Source organism: Megascapheus bottae, chromosome 2 (genome assembly GCF_031878675.1).
Source record: "Megascapheus bottae isolate mThoBot1 chromosome 2, mThoBot2.hap1, whole genome shotgun sequence".
Classification (NCBI taxonomy): domain Eukaryota; kingdom Metazoa; phylum Chordata; class Mammalia; order Rodentia; family Geomyidae; genus Megascapheus; species Megascapheus bottae.
Window position 1 is genome coordinate 1517282 of NC_143510.1, and position 16681 is coordinate 1533962.

Consider the following 16681-nt stretch of genomic DNA (forward strand, 5'->3'; position numbering starts at 1 on the left):
ATTGTCCTCCCTCGAGGGAGGGCTGGGTGCGGGCGGTCAGTGGGCCCTCTCCTTTCTCGGCTCATCCTGGTCAGGGTGTGTTCTCCCTATCCCTCCTGCGGGTCGGGAGGGACCAAGGACTAAAAACCCCGACACATCAGCTTTGAGCAAAGAAGCCAAGCAAGAACATGAGGTCCTGATTTCCAGTCCTAGTACCAGCATCCAAAAAATAGTAATAAAATGACTTACACCTTGCCTTCCTTGTAGGAGGGAGAAAAGAGGTCATAAACCAAACACACTCCAAACACAGTGATGCCTGTCTCTTTCACCAGCATGGCGCATGTCCCCAGGAGCAGACTCAGCAGCAAGAAGACAGGAGAATCCGTGGAAGGAAATCTTTCCCCAGCACAGCACTGACCCAGGCTCCTGGAAAACACATTGCACATTTTCTTAACCTAAGAAATGTGGGCCACTAAGATATCATACCTTTTGGGGCAAGATCTAGTAACCATGTTGCTGTCTAGTGCTCAGAAGGTGATTTTAACTAGGAGCATCTCTCCCTCTCCCTCCCCTTCTCCCTTCCCCTCCCCCTCTCTCTCTCCTTCATACATGAATTACTTTTGGGCAGCTGAGACCAAAACACAGTGGAGCAGCTAAAAGGGAAAAGATTGATTTTGGTCCAGGGCTTCATAGGGTTGCTTGAAGCCCAAGTGCATGTGGCTAAGCACCAGAGAATGAGCCAAGAGTTTACAACAGCATTCCTAAAACCCAGTCCCTGAGATGTGCAGTAAAGATAAAGTGAAATCCTTCCCTAGACATGACTTCAGAGTGAGCAGCACGGCTGGCCTGCACACCTGGCCACCTGCTCCACTTCTACTCTTTTAATCCACACTTTCGGCTATGAGGATATCACAGCTCAGGTGAGAATCTCATCATTTGGAGCATTTTAAGCACAGTATAATAGAAAATAATGACATAAATAGAAAAGAGGTAATGAAAATCATTTTACCTGTTTGATGAAATAGTTCTAAGTTGGAAAAAGACAGATGAGAAACACTACAGTCTAACCTACTATGTTAAACCTTAGTGAGGATAATAAAGATGGAATAAAAGGAATCAAATGAGAAGAAATTAAATGGCAAACAGTCCGGAGCATTGTATACTCCCCTCAATAAGTTCTGGCTTAAAGCAAAGATTTTAAATTCCATTTCCAGACAGACACTGCAGGTAAAAGCAACCAAGAAGCAAAAGCTTAGAGTCCTCGCACTGGAAACGTCTCTTACAATGATAGCTCTGGTTCCAAGTGGAGCTGGAAATGACAGGTACCCAGGGAGCTCCTGTCCCTGAAGCTCTAGACCTCTTCAAAGTGCAGAGCCTCCCACTGTCAACACGGAAGCTCCTTCTTCACATGGTACACAGTGACAGTAATCTCAGAGGACAGTACTCTACACTTACCTGTTGTAGGAGAGAAAAGCCAGCAGGAACAGGAGGCAGGCTAACACATCCGCTCTACCCACAATCCCAGCCACCTAGGTAGTGCAACACAATAACAAAATTGAGAACAAAAAAATTATTAGAATTACTAGTCCAGAAAACTAACAGAAATGTATTTGTTTTAGATGAATGAAAGGTATAATATAACAGAAAGCACACATTCTTCAAAGTCCAACATATGGCATATGCACCTCTGATGACCTCTGATTATTTTATATATATACATATATATTTTACAATAAGTGAAGCATACAGGAAAAGTCCACAGAATAAGAAAAAGAGAAAGGAGCAAATTTTTCATGTTTAGCTATATTTCTAGCCTCTCTTTCATGAGAGTCATTTAATATAGTACCAAAGTTTATTCACTTATTGACCTCTTATTTTTTAAAAAAAAATCTTAAGCCAGGTAGTGATGGCTCATATCTGTAACTCCAACTATTCAGGAAGCTGAGATGTGAGGACCAAGTTGGAGGCCAGCCTGAACCAGCCAGAAAGTAGTAGGGTACCAGCTTTGAGCAAAAAAAGATAACCTAGGTCCAAAGATTGAGCCCCAGTACCAACACAAGAAAAAGAAAGGAAAAGGAGGGGTCAGGCAAACATACAAATCCTACTAGCAATATTCCAAAAATAATACACTTTATAAACAAATGTATTCTTGGTGGGCAATTTCGACATATGACTCTATTAAACCTTGACCTGGAGGATACATTTCAGGTTGAGCATCCCTAATCTAAATATTAAAAATGAAGACTGATACATGAGTCCTAGCAAGAGGAACATTTCATATCAGGCATCATAGTCACACCATTAGTATGCCAAAAATTCTGTATGCGATTACCCCCAGTGGGGCACGATGGCTCACACCTGTAGCCCGAGCTACTTTGGAGGCTGAAATCTGAGGATCAGAGTTCAAAGGAAGCCAGGGAAGATAAATCTGAGAGAAATATCCAGTTCACCAGCAAAACACCACAAGTAAAGGTGTGGGCTAAAGTGGTAGAGTATTAGCCTTGAGCAAAAAAGCCAACTGAGAGCACAACACAAAAATTACCTTCAGGCTTGTGTATAAAGTGTATAGAGAAATATAGATGAATTTTGTGCTTAGACTTGTCTCATTGATATCCCATTGTGTGCAAACAAATATTTCAAAAGCTATAAAATTTCAGACTGAGATGTTCCAATACAAGCATTTCATACAAATGATACCCTGCCTGTTTCAAATGCTACTGTTTACTGATATTTCCACAGTCTTTTCTCCTCTTTATGTGTGTATATATGTATGTTCCAGTACTGAATCTTGAACTTGGGGCCTTAGGTTCTCACTTGGCTTTTACACTCAAGTCAGATACTCTACCACTTGAACCACAGTTCTGCTCCCAGTCTTCTTGCTGGTTAAGTGTAGATCGGGGTCTGACAGACTTTCCTGCCAGGGTTGGCTTTGAACCACAAGCCTCCGATCTTACCATCCTGAGTCTAAGCTTGCTAAGTCCCCACCCTGTTTAGGTTTCTATTTCCCTAGTGTTGTACTGTTTTCCCAGTGTGACGTGCAAATTCCTGCCCCAGTTCCAACAGTCTTGTTACACTCCTGGAAATGAGACTATCCCTCCAATTCCTGTAGCCCACCTAACACCTGCCTCCCTTCATGCTTGGAGCACCCCAGCAGGTCTGTCCCTCAGTAAAGCCTTGAGCCCCTTATTGGTGACTAGCCTCTCATTTCTTACGCTGAGTAGCTAAGATTCCAGGCATAGCATAAGCCACTGGAACCCAAGCAGAATTGTTAATAATTATTTATTCTATCTGCAAGAACAAGTTCCTTAGCATCAGTCAGGGCCAGGAATGGAGACTTAACAAGTCCACAGCCATGAGCCAGACAAATTAAATTATAACTCATTTTCTCCAGTATCCACCTGTCCCTGTTCTGGAAATGTCATCCTAATTCCACCTCTATGTGTTAGCACTCCCTTCCTTCCTCCCTCACTTCCTTCTTTCCTTCTTTCTGTGCAGGTTCTGGGGCTTGAACCCAAGGCCTGGGGCTGCTCCTGAGCTTCCTTTGTGCAAGTCTAAAAATCTACCACTTGAGCCACAGTGCCACTTCTGGTTTTCTGGTGGTTAATTGGAGATAAGAGTCTCATGGATTTTCATGCCCAGGCTGACTCTGAACTACAATCCTTAGATCTCAGTCTCTTGAGTAGCTACGATTACAGGTATGAGCCACTGGCGCCTGGGTGTTCCTACTTTCTTTCCTTTTTTTTTGCCAGTCCTGGGTCTTGAACTCAGGGCACTGTCCTTGGGCTTCCTCAGGGCTAGAGCTCTACCACTTGAGCCATAGTACCACTTCTGGCTTTTTCTGTTATATGGTACCAGGGAATCAAACCCAGGGCTTCATGCATTCTAGGCAAGCATTAGACCACTGGGCCATGCTCCCAGCCCTGCTCCTACTTTCAATTCAATGCAAATACATTCCTTCAAGCCAATAATGTCTCTCTGATTATAAAATTTGTGTTTTCAGAGGAGAATTATAGTAATTTCCCCTATTTGTCAATTACTCTGCTTTTTCTGATGACTCAGAATTCAGAAAAAAAAATGTGAATGTCCTAAAAAATGCTTCAAACTGAGATCCTCAGGTCTCATCCTACTGAGTAGCTGGAATATTAAGTGCAAGCCACTAATGCCCAGCTTAATGCTCTGTCTTGTAGCCATTGTGTGTCTGTACTCTAGATCTTCTATGGGCTGCAAACCAGCTATGGGAGAGGCTCCTCATCCACCTTCTAGAAGGTTCCACACCAAGCATGCTCTCCTTAGCCACTGTGACTTACATAACTAACAATCATACCAACAGGTTCAGACAGATTTATATCAAAGTATTTAAACCCAAGTTCATTCTCCAAATTTAAATTCTCCACCCTTTCTGAGCTAACTTCTAAACCCATTTTTGTTCTTGTTTAACAAAGGAAGAGTAAGGTTCCAGTAACTCCTTCCCCCATCTCACCAGTGTCTCAGTGTGTGTTTTAACAATTTATGCCTCATCATCTATAATGCACATCTTTTTCTAATTCTCTACCTCGCCTTCAGAAACCTGAAATGAAATCTCTCTCTCTCCCTCTCTCTCTCTCTCCCCTTCCCTCCCTCCCTCTCCCCCTCCCTCCCTCTACTTCGCAGTGTAAATTATTAGCAAGGTCAAATTCCTTATACAGCCCTCTTGTAAATGTAAATACCTTCTCAAAATAAATAACAGCTCTTGAAATTCTTTGCCCCTTTAGTTGTGTTACTATAGATTGTTTCGTTTTGTTTTTTGATTAGTACAAAAGTTTGCTAAATCTCTTTTCCAGGGTCAATTTGTTAATAGGATTTGCCTCTTAGAATCAAACTCAAGCTTTATTAGCTCATTATCACACTGCCTAAAGTTGCCAGCCTTTAGCCTCTCTTCCTTGCCACTCCTGAATTCAAACTCTTATTGTTGCCTGGTGCCAGTGACTCACACCTATAAGCCCAGCTCCTCAAAGGCTGACATCTGAGGATCCAGGTATGAAGCCATCTTCGGGGAAAAAAAAAGTCCATAGGATCCTTATCTACAATTAGCCTGCAAAAAACTGGACATAGAGATGTGGCTCAAGTGATAAGGTGCTAACCTTGGGTGAAAAATTAAAGAACAGCATTCTGGTCCCAAGTTCAAGCTCTAGTATAAGCACATTAAAAAACAAAACAACAACAACAACAAAAACTGTCCTGTCATTTTGATCTTTTCTGTGATCACTGACCCCAAGATTCCCCAGTACAGATTTGCAACTGGAATTTTAAAACTATTTGTCAGAGAAGTCATATTGTCTCTGGCAATAGATTAGAACTAGCCAGTGGTCAAATGCCACATGTTCAATATGGTCAAAAATGCAGGCTATGATCACCTACCTTATGTTATATCTACAAAGATCTATAAAAACTTAGGTATCTCACACATCTATTTAAGCTCATATCCAAAACTTGTCACTGTACTTTTAAATAGCTGAAAACAAGTAACTACCCCTGCATTGTAAACGCTGGCATTTGAAAACAAATCCACCAGGTTATTGTTTTAAATGTACCTAGTGAAAACTCAAATACCACAGCAATTCTACATTCCTCATCTTCCATGTACACAGGGAAGATCTTCTTTCAACTGCCAATACTGGCCAGGCACAGGCAACTGTAATCTGAGCTACTCAGAGGGTAAACGTTTCAAGCCAGTCCAGGCAGCAAACTCTATGAGACTCTGATCTCTAATTAACCAGCAAAAACTCAGACATAGAAGCCTGCTCAAGTGGTAGAGCACCAGCCTTGAGCTAAAAAGCCATGGAAGAACAAGAGGCCCTAAGTTCAAGCCCCAATATACACACACAAGTAAATGACCAACATTATATCCTCCCACCTCCTTGAAATCAACTTCCACTGTGTATTCCTCTTGGCATTTGTTCTTAATGTATTGCATAGTTACGTTGAAATGTTTGTTTTGTTTGGGATGTTTTGGCCTGACTTGGGACTTAAACTCTGAGTTTGGACACTGTCCCTGAATTTTTGTGCTCAAAACTAGCACTCTACCACTTGAATCACAGCTCCAATTCTGGTTTTTTTTGTGTTTACATGAAATAAGAGTCTCACAGACTTACCTGCCAGGGATGGTTTCCAACTGCAATCCTCATATCTCAGGCTCCAGAGTAGCCAGGATTACAGGTGGGAGCCACTGGCATATGCATGTCTGTGTTCTGAGGATGGTAGACAATTTCCTAAGGCTGAGCTTTATACATGGTCCTTAATTGTTTCTTTAAATTTCCTGTGACCCTCAACTCCCTATTCCAATTACTATTTTTCTTTTCTTTTTTTTTTTTTTTGGCCAGTCCTGGCCCTTGAGCTCAGGGCCTGAGCACTGTCCTTGGGCTTTCTGAAGGCTGGAACTCTACCTCTTGAGCCACAGTACCATGTCTGGCTTTTTTCTATGTATGGGGTACTGAGGAATCAAACCTAGGTCTTCGTGCATGCTAGGCAAGCACTCTACTACCAGGCCAAACTCCCAGCCCCTCCAATTACTATTCTTATTCACTGTCATTAGTAACTGGATTCATACATTGTAATAAAAGTAGTGATTATTAAACATGAAAGTTGAATCTTAACATGAGGATAGGTGACTCCATATGAACACATTCAGTTACCTGTGGTGGAATCTTACAAGCTGTAGATTCACACCACAGCACCCAGGGTCCTTGTAGGTGACCCCAGAAATCATCGTGAGGAATGGCTAGGACACAAGACTATTTGCAGTTTCATCCTCATACCCTGAGTCACACGAATAGAAGTATCTGTAGTAGGCCAATCACTGAATTCTTTGAACGCCAATGCCATCAGCAATAACCTCAAAGTTATCTAGTATCTCGTGTAAATGTTATGATCCACCAACTGCCAAATCAAGCAGCTCCTCTTTAATTTGCTCCTAAGAATTAAAACACATCCATCATTAGAGGAACCTGTCTGAGAAGCCATTCGCTTACACAGTTTTGCAGGCATACAGCAAGTTAAAAAGAAAAGAAAAACCTCAGCAATAGCTATGGAGCTGCCAGGCACAGTGGCTCGCCTGCAATCCTAGCTACTCATGAGGCCCTGATCTGAGGATTTCAGTTCCAAGCCAGTCAGGGCAGGAAAGTCCATGAGACTCATTTCTCCACTAAACTACCAAAAACAGCTGGAAGTAATGTGGCTCCAGTGGTAGAGTGCTAGTCTTGAGAAAAAAGAAGCTCAGGGAGAGAGAAGGATCCTGAGTTCAAGGCCCAGGACTGGCCTACAAAAAATAAATAAACCAAGGTGACAGACACTTGTGCAGAGCCTCAAGCTCAGTGTGAAAGGGAAAAGATAAGCCTGGTTGATCTGAACAAACGCATCTTCCAGCTGCCAAGATGCACTCACCGCCTCTGTGTGGACAGGATGCACTGCGAAGATCAGCGCCGTGAGGAAAGCAGGGCCTCGCCTCCTGAAGACGGTCTTCTCACATGTGTGCATCAGCACCACCGTCACCAGGCAGTGTAACAGCACGTTCAGCACGTGGAAGTAGAAAGGGTTCATGCCAGTCAAAAATACATTCAGCCTGGGAGAACGGAAAAACAAAAAACAGAAACACCTATCTCAGCAATCACACCACCTACGCAGCAGAAGAGAAGAGGGAATGCATCATTTGAGCAGGTCAAGCTGGGGGCGAGTGGCTCACACCTGCCATCTCAGCCACTCCAAAGGCTGAGATCTGAGGACTGAGGTTCAATGCCATTCCAAGCAGACAAAACTCTTATCCAAGAAACTCTTATCTCCAATTAACCAGCAAAAAGTCAGAAGTGGAACTGAGGCTCAAGTAGTAGAGCACCAGCCTTGAGCAAAAAAAAAAAGTCAAGGGCCAAGAGTTTGGCCTAGTGGTAGAGTGCTTGTCTAGCATGCATGAAGACCCGGGTTCCATTTCTTGGTACCACATACATAGAACAAAAGCCAGAAGTGGTGCTGAGGCTCAAGTGGTAGAGCTCTAGCCTTGAGAAAGCCAAAGGACAGTGCTCAGGCCCTGAGCTCAAGCCTAGGACTGGCAAAAAAGAAAAACAGAAAAAAGAAAAGTCAAATGAGACTGCAATGCCCACATCAAGTTCAAGTACTAGCAAAAAAAATAAAATAAAATAACAAAACAAGTACTAGCAAAAAAATAACAAAACATATAAGCAAATGAACAAGAGAAGCTACTATTTTACAGGATTCCCAACATGGGATCTTTTTATGTATTTGCCTACGTGCCACATTTTCCCTGTCTCTGAATAGTCTGAGAACATCAACGAATTTATTATCCTAGTCTTACTTCAGGAGCCTTTGATCTCGCTGAGACGGCAGACAGGACATGAGCCTGTCCTTCTCTCATTCATGGCTCATGGAAACACCTTCCTGCCACTTGCTATTATGGAGGTTTCTCTGGCAAATCTCAAGTATAAGGGCAAGTTTACAGTACTTGGGATGAGAGGCACAGTCACTGGGGATAAATAGACCTCAGTAGACAATGAGAAGCCAGACAGAAGCATGATCAGCCAGGCACAGTGCCACCGGATGCATGATTTGGCATGTGGAAGCACTGTCTGATTATCTCGCACAGGAGTGCTTAGCACGGTACGTGACTAGCAGCTACAGCCGCCAAACTTCAAGGGCCAGCAGAGCTGCCACAGTCCATACAATGTGCTCTGAAACACATCACCACATCCTTCATTGCATTGTGCACATCTCACTAAGAAGCTAAAAGAAATCCAAAGAGAGAAGGGTTGAATATCATTAAACAAAAAATATCATGGCCGACACTGGTGGTTCATAATACTAGTGACTCAGGAGGCTGAGATCTGAGGATTGTGGTTCAAAGCCAGCCTGGGCAGGAAAGTCCACAAGACTCTTATCTCCAATTAACCATCAGAAAACGGAAGTAGAGCTGTGGTAGAATGCTAGCCTTGAGCAGAAGAGCTCAGGGACAGTCCCCAGACTCTGAGTACAAACCCCCAACCAATCAAAATAATTAATTAGTGATGAGGATATGATGATGGTGATGATGATATCATGAGTCAAATACTAGTAGCTCATGCCTATAATCCTAACTCCTCAGGAGGCTGAGATCTAAGGATTTCAGTTCAAAGCCAGCCCAAGCAGGTAAGGTGGTAAGATTCTTATCTCCAATTAAATACCAAAAGCAAACAAACAAAAATCACAAGTGGAGCTGTAGCTCAACTAGTAAAGCACCAGCCTTGAATAAAGAAGGATGAGAAGGAAGAAGAAGAGGAGGAGGAGGAGGAGGAAGAGGAGGAGGAGGAGGAGGAGGAGGAGGAGGAGGAGGAGGAGGAGGAGGAGGAGGAGAAGGAAGGAAGGAAGGAAGGAAGGAAGGAAGGAAGGAAGGAAGGAAGGAAGGAAGGGGAAGGGGAAGGGGAAGGGGAAGGGAAGGGAGGGGAGGAAGGAAGGAAGGAAGGAAGGAAGGAAGGAAGGAAGGAAGGAAGGAAGGAAGGAAGGAAGGAAAAAAACAGCAAAAGCTCAAGCCTGTGAGTTCAAGCCCCATTACAGGCATAAAATAATAATGATTACTAGTAGCAGTAGCAGTAGCAGTAGCAGTAGCAGTAGCAGTAGTAGTAGTAGTAATAGTTTTTCATGAAAAAGTAATGCAGATCAGAAGCAGCCTTTAATTTAGTAACAGGATGTAATGTCCCCAATTGAGTCTGTGAGTTATAGAAACAAACACCCACATACAAGGCATGATTCTTTGGGGAGCACATGCATATCATAAGTGGTGTTGTTTGTAGTTGTCTAGATTGTGATCCATCTTACCAAAACAATACCTCTCTGTGTGTTCTCTTGCCCTTGATCAAATTCTCTAACAGAAACAATTTGTCTTTGCCAAAATACCCACAAACTATGCCAGGCACCAGTAGCTCAATGCCTATAACTGTAGTTACTCACAAAGCTGGGATTTGAGGACTGAGGTTTGAAGCCAGCCAGGGCAGGACAGTCCATGGGACTCTTATTTCCAAATAACCATAAAAAGCTAGAAGTAAAGGTAGGGCTCAAGTGGTAGAGCACCAGCCTTAAGCAAAAAAAAAAAGCTAAGAGATAACACACAGGCCTGAGTTTAATCCCTCATACTGGCACATACACATACCCCACCCCCCACACTACTCACAAATATATATTCCAAGTTCCAAGATGTCATTCTAAATCCTTGACTCAGGCACAACATTTACTCTATAGAAGTTTCAACATCTCAAGCTTTCTCTGAGCACATGACTCCAAGTGTCATAGTTACTAATTAACTATTTTCACTCCTGCTGAAGCAAAATGAACTGTGTGGGAGGCAACCCCCAGGCTCATTCCAGCAGTGTAAACAGAGATCCACCAGCCGCAGTGTCCTTAACAACCCAGGAGGAAGGGAACAGGCAGAGAACTATGGGGGCAGCAGGGCCTCTCCCTGTACTGAAGAGCTGAGTGACATTCCAGTACAGGAGGACCCACACGAGTAAGACAGTTTCCAGACGCCAAAAAACGACAAGAAGGGCACATCGTGGGTCCTCTGAACCTAAGGGGCCATCTATGCTCAAGGTTGACTGCACACAGCTTTCCACTTCATTAAGCTGAGCTTTCTCCACCAGCTAAGCCATTGCTTGAAGTTCATTCCCGTCAACAATGATGATGTAGCCAGGCCACTGGTGGCTCACGCCTGGAATCCTAGCTACTCAGGGGGCTGAGATCTGAGGATCAAGGTTCAAAGCCAGCACCAGCACAAAAGGATCTGAGTCTCTTATCTCCAATTAACCTCTAGAAAACAGGAAGTGGGGCTTGGCTCAGGGGTAGGGCAGTAGCCTTGAGCTGAAGAGCTCAAGGACAGCACCCAGGCCAAGTTCAAGCCCCATGACCCACAAAAGAAAACAATAAAACAAAATGATGATAAGCAAGAAGGCATCTCACATGCACTTAGTGGATGTCCAAGTTGAAGGTCTCTAACTGCCAAAATGTATGAGAAGTTTTACAAAGCATATATGCTTTGAGAGAAAACTGCACTTCTAGATGTCTGCTATGAAGAAAAAATGAACAAATATTCAAAGATCTCACATATACACATACACACACATACATACACACACACAACACACAAAATGCATGCTATACTGGGTATGGTAACATATACTTGCAAAACTAGCTATTCTGGAGATAGAAACGAGTTCAAGGCCAGCTCACGGACAGGGTTGGTGAGACTCTTGGCTCAAAAACAAAACAGTTCCTGGGCACTGGCAGCTCATCCTCGCAATCCTAGTTACTCAGGAGGCTAAGATCTGAGGATCATGGTTGAGAGTCAGTCCAGGAGGCAGGTAAACCTATGACATTTGTATCTCAATTACTCTGCAAAAAAGCTAGAAGTGGAGCTTTGGCTCAAGAGGTAGAGTGTTAGCCTTGAACAAAAGAAAAAGCACAGGAATATCACCCAGGTTCTTCCTGAGTTCAAGCCCCAGAACTGGTGAAAGGAAGGAAGGAAAGAAGAAAGGAAGGAAGGAAGGAAGGAGAGAGAGAGAGAGAGGGACAGAGAGAGAGAGAGAGAAAGGGAGAGAGGGAGAGAGGCAGAAAGAGAGTGAAAGAGGGAGGAAGGGAGGAAAGGAAGGAAAGAAAGGGAAGGGACAAAAGAAAAGAAAAGAAGGAAAAAGGTTTTTTGAGGGGTGGAAGAGGCAGGAGTTTGGCCTAGTGGTAGAGTGCTTGCCTAGCATGCACGATCACCCAGGTTTGATTTCTCAGTACCACACACATAGAAAAAGCCGAAGTGGTGCTGTGGCCCAAATGACAGAGCTCCATTCTAGCCTTGAGAAAGGCAAGGACAGTGCTCAGGCCCCGAGTTCAAGCCCTGGGACTAGACCCCCCCTTCCCCCCAAAAAAAAGGTTTGGAGGTATGGTTTAAGAAGAAGACTGCTTTCCTAGCATGGACAAGAACCTGGATTCAAAGCCTTGTATCACATACACTCACACACACACACACACAGTAATACGTGCCAATGTTGATTATAAAAGTGGAACAGTCTAAAAATACCTAAAAAGATAGAAAGTGAATTCTCCACATTGAAGGCAAGTTCTGACAAAATCTAAGGATACACTTGTATGTACGAGAATAGAGGGAAGCAACTCTAACTCTGTGAGCCAATGTTTAACTGATTAATCTTGTGGTTTAATAGGACAGGGGATGTGATCAATGTATCCCATCTTTACTTTAACGAAGGCATTTATCAAAATATCTTACAATCTGCCCACACACATGACAGTCTAGGAGTACAGAGGTGAGGAATGAATCAATGTCTTCTCGGACTGAGACTTTCAGTGCACGTGACAGCACTCAGTTATTATCTCTACTCTGTCCAATATTTTCATCAAACACTCAAATGAAACCGTAGCAACTATGCTTATCAAGATTACAAAGTACTCGAGCTGAAAAGTGAAATGTGCTGGCAGCCTACCTGACAGCCTTTAAATGGCTGAAATTGCTCATTTTAACAGAATTAAATAGAATAGTAGTAAGAATACTGACCATCTTGGGGATGTAAAAGGGAACTAAATACTTTCAATTCAGATTTAAAAATACTCAGAGCTGGGCACAGGTGGTTCACACCTGTAGTCCCAGCTACAAAGGAAGCTGAGATCTGAGGATTATGGTTTGAACCCAGCCCAAGCAGGAAAGTCCATGAGACTCTTATCTCCAATTAGCCACCAAAAAGTTAGAAGCAGGGCTATGGCTCAAGTAGTAGAGCACTAGCCTTGAACAGGTTATTTTTAAAAGCTCAGACACAGCACCCAGGCCCTGAGGTACAGCCCCAAGACCAGCACATCAGAATCACCATACATACACACACGCCATTCCTTTTCTGCAGGTTAGAAACTCATTTCTTTCCACTGTTAACATCCATCTCACTTAGCCCCCAGTAGATTCTAAATGAAACTTTACTGAATAAACAGATGATGTGCATGATGTTGGATATTCTAAGAGATATTTCCCTTTCTACTTTAATATCTCTTGTTTAATTTGATTGCACCTTCATTTACCACTGAAAAGACAAACAGTAGGAAATGAAACTTTTTTTTTCCAGGTACTCTTAATAGGTCATCTGAGTGCCTGAAAACCTTCCAAGGTTTTGTATATATGAACACAAATCACCCCTTCCCTCTCTGACGTTTCTCCACCTTTTATAAAACTGGCCAGAAAGGTGGAGTCGTAAGTTTACAGCAACTAGATCAGCTGTTCCCCACAAGGCCACATCCCTGCGGGAAAATCACATGCACATAACTCTCCTGCCCCAAAGAGAAAGCAGAGAAGGATCCTTGGCTCTAGCCTCCTCTTTCTCACAGCCGGAGCTAGAGATAAAGTCCATTACTCTCTTTTAATTTTCTTCTTTGAAAATAGCAGCCTACAGCCAGGCACCTGTAGTCCTAGCTACTCATTAGCTAGTGCTCTACCAGCTGAGCCAGGTCCCCATCCCTGGAGATCAATATTTATCTGGGGGCACATAGTCCGCTCAAAAGGACTCAACTTCCATCACTAGTGTTGGTCAGGAAAGTGAGCAAGAAGTTTTCACTGGGGTGACTCAATCTGATCCTGGCCATGAACCTGCAGTTTTCCCTGACCTACAGAACAAGCAATGAGGCTGTGCATCTAGCTCATTCCCAGGGATGAGATGAAACACCCCCCCCCCCCACACACACACACACACCTGCAGGCATACCATAATGCCTGCAGGCAAACCATTTTAATGACCACCGCGCCCCTGCTGGCCACCATGGGAAATGCACCCACCTTTGCCTGCAGTGAGGGGATGAGATGTGTGTGGAGGCAGTGTATCTCAGGAAAGTGCAGAATACTTCCTCTGCATTATACCAGGGAGACTCCACCACTTCAGCCTCCAGTGACTCCCGGTGGCTCCCAGGCTTCTGGGCTGCCTGCCTACAAGCTATGCAGCTGCATCTCTTGCAGGGCAGTAGATCTGCCTCCAAGCAACGCAAGTAATGGAAGGCAAATGATTCTCAGAGCCATGAGACATGGTCTCAAAGTGGAAGAGACAGTTTTATAAACTAGCAAGCTGACCAGGAAAAGTCAGATTTCTTTTTTTACCCCACAGCAATAACACACACACACACACACACACACTCGTTTCCAGTGAGAACTTAGCCGTGGAAAAAGATAAGTGAGGCGTGCCCTCTTGTTCCTGGCATGCAACAAACTAAGTGTTGGTTTCCCCTTGCCTGCCTTGCCTGCCAGGCTGCCAGCTTTCCACAGCCCTGAACAGAGCCCCTCCTCCTCTCTTTCTTTGGGTTGTGCATCTGTCTTTCCCTCCCTCTCACTCTCACTACAGCTCTCCAGTGCTCCTGGGCAGCTTCTATAGTCGTCTTAGATTATCCAACCAACAAACAACAGACATCTGGTTCTGCTCATTCTTCCTCTCAGGCAAATCCCTTCAGGCCCTCAATCGTCTTGGAGGCTCCTCTTCCGCATCCCTCCAGTACTAGAAATAAATCAGCAAATCATCATTGCTTAATGTATCCAAAGAACCAAATGATGGAATTCACGGCGCCCATTCAACCAGCAGAGCAGAGGAGAGCCCAGCACTCAAACACAATCTTCAGGGTTGGGCTTTGACCTCAGCCAACCACAATGTCTCCTGGCTATGAGGAAGCTGTTCCCCACAAAGATGGAGATTATAATCCTTGTCTCCTTAGCCCTTGAGGAAATGATCATGCAAAAGAAAGGGAAGAAGCCGGGCACAGATCTCTCAAGCCTGTCATCAAGCTACATAGGAGGCTAAGATCTGAGGACCACTGTTTGAAGCCAGCCCAGGCAGGAAAGTCCATGAAACTCTTCTCCAATTAATTACCTCCCCCAAAAAAAGGCCAGAAATGGAGCTGTGGCTCAAGTGGTAGAGTGTTAGCGTTGAGAGAGAAAAAAAAAAGCTCAATGACACTGCCTAAACCCTGAGTTCAAGTCCCAGGACTGGACTGGCACCACCAACAAAAAACAACAAAGGGAGCACTATGGATAGGACCAGTAAATAAGGCAACAAGTTCCAGGAGAAAATCCTCTAAAAGAGAATCAGCTAATAATCAGAAAAGCCAACCAGAAAGACCTTAGTCATAGTTAGAACCAAGGCATCGTTTTCCAGTAACTTTTTGTTTTAAAAGTTTGTGTTTCCTGAGCTCTGGTGGCTCACACCTGTAATCTTAGCTACTTGGGAGACTGAGATCTGAGATCCCGGTTCAAAGTCAGCCTGGGCAGGAAAGTCCATGACACAATTAACCACTCAAAAACTAGAATTGATGTTATAGCTCAAAGCCGTAGAACAAAAGAGCTCAGGGACAGTGCCTAGGTCCTAGTGAGTTTAAGCCCCATGGCGCACACGTGCGCACACGCACACACACACACACACACACAGAGTATGTGTTTGGCAGAGAGCCTGGATGTAATTCAACTCTGCCACTGACTACCAGGAGTTGATGGCACTGTCACACATTCAGAGCAAAGTCGCCACCAGACTTCAAATATCAATCACAAGTTCAAGGGCCCCAGGTATCCTGTTTTGTGATCAATTGACTACAAAACTGAGACTCGGCCAGCTCCAGTGGCTCACATGCATTATCTTAGCTTCTCAGAAAGCTGAGACAGGAGGCTATGCAGTTCAAAGCCAGACCCAGAAAGAAGCCAAAAGTAAAGGTAAAGTACAATTGGTAGAGTGCCAGCCTCAAATGAAAAAGCTAAAGGACAAAACCCAGGCACTGAGTTCTCCCCTAAATACTGGTACCACCACCAACGGCAACAACAACAAAAGCTAAGGCTTTCCACAACTCTCAGGTTCAAAGATTCACTAGAATGACTGACTGGATTAAGGAATTTACCATATTTGTCATTAGTTTGGTCACAAAGGACACATCTCATGACCAAAAGATAAGAGCCTTGGCCCGAGATGTGGGAAAACTCAAAATACAAACCCCTGTGACCAGACTGCCTCACTCCAGCATGTCAATCAGGGCTGACTACCAGGGAGGAGAGGGAAACTTTGGGGTCCAGGGCTTGATTGGGGCACCATGATCCAGGCATGACTGACTAGCACTGGACTGAACTCAATCCCCAGACAGACATCATATGGCTCCATGCCGCAACTCTGATGGCATAGCGTTTGGCATGGCCAGTCTTCATCCTGAAACCACCAAGGACCTGCCAGGGCCCCCTCCTCCCCAGCATAGCTCAGCTACGCCAGATCCAGAAGCCTGCAGGAGAAATTTCCCTAATGGAGAAATTCTCACCACTTGGGAATTATAAGGGTTCAGAGGTCTTCCCAGACTTCCAGGACTCAAACAGGACACATTTCATGGGGCCAGGGACTCGTGCCTACAATCCTAGTTATTTGGGAGACAGTGAGCAGGAGGATCTCAGTGAGAGGCCAGCCTGAGCAATGTGTATGAGCAATGTGCATGTGCAATGGTTCACACATGGTACTGTAGCTATGCAGGAGGTTGAGATCTGGAGGATCACGGGTCAAAGCGAGCCTGGATTTAAAAAATAAGTTTGTGAGAGCCAGGAAATTGGCCTAGTGGTAGAGTGCTTGCCTAGCATGCACAAAGACCTGGGTTCGATTCCTCGGGATCACATACATAGAAAAAGCCAGAAGTGGTGCTGTGG

The 16681-nt window shown here is 44.2% G+C and overlaps 1 protein-coding gene across 1 annotated transcript in view; it reads right to left on the bottom strand.

Moving 5' to 3' along the window:
* Tmtc1 (transmembrane O-mannosyltransferase targeting cadherins 1) overlaps positions 1-16681 on the bottom strand; it is a 123254-nt gene that overhangs the window by 98993 nt on the left and 7580 nt on the right. The window contains exons 2-4 of the mRNA XM_090319239.1: positions 7399-7576; positions 1435-1508; positions 229-405 (exon numbers count right to left, since the gene is read on the bottom strand). Coding sequence (XP_090175365.1) covers positions 229-405; positions 1435-1508; positions 7399-7576 — 429 coding nt within the window. The remainder of the gene's footprint in view (positions 1-228; positions 406-1434; positions 1509-7398; positions 7577-16681) is intronic.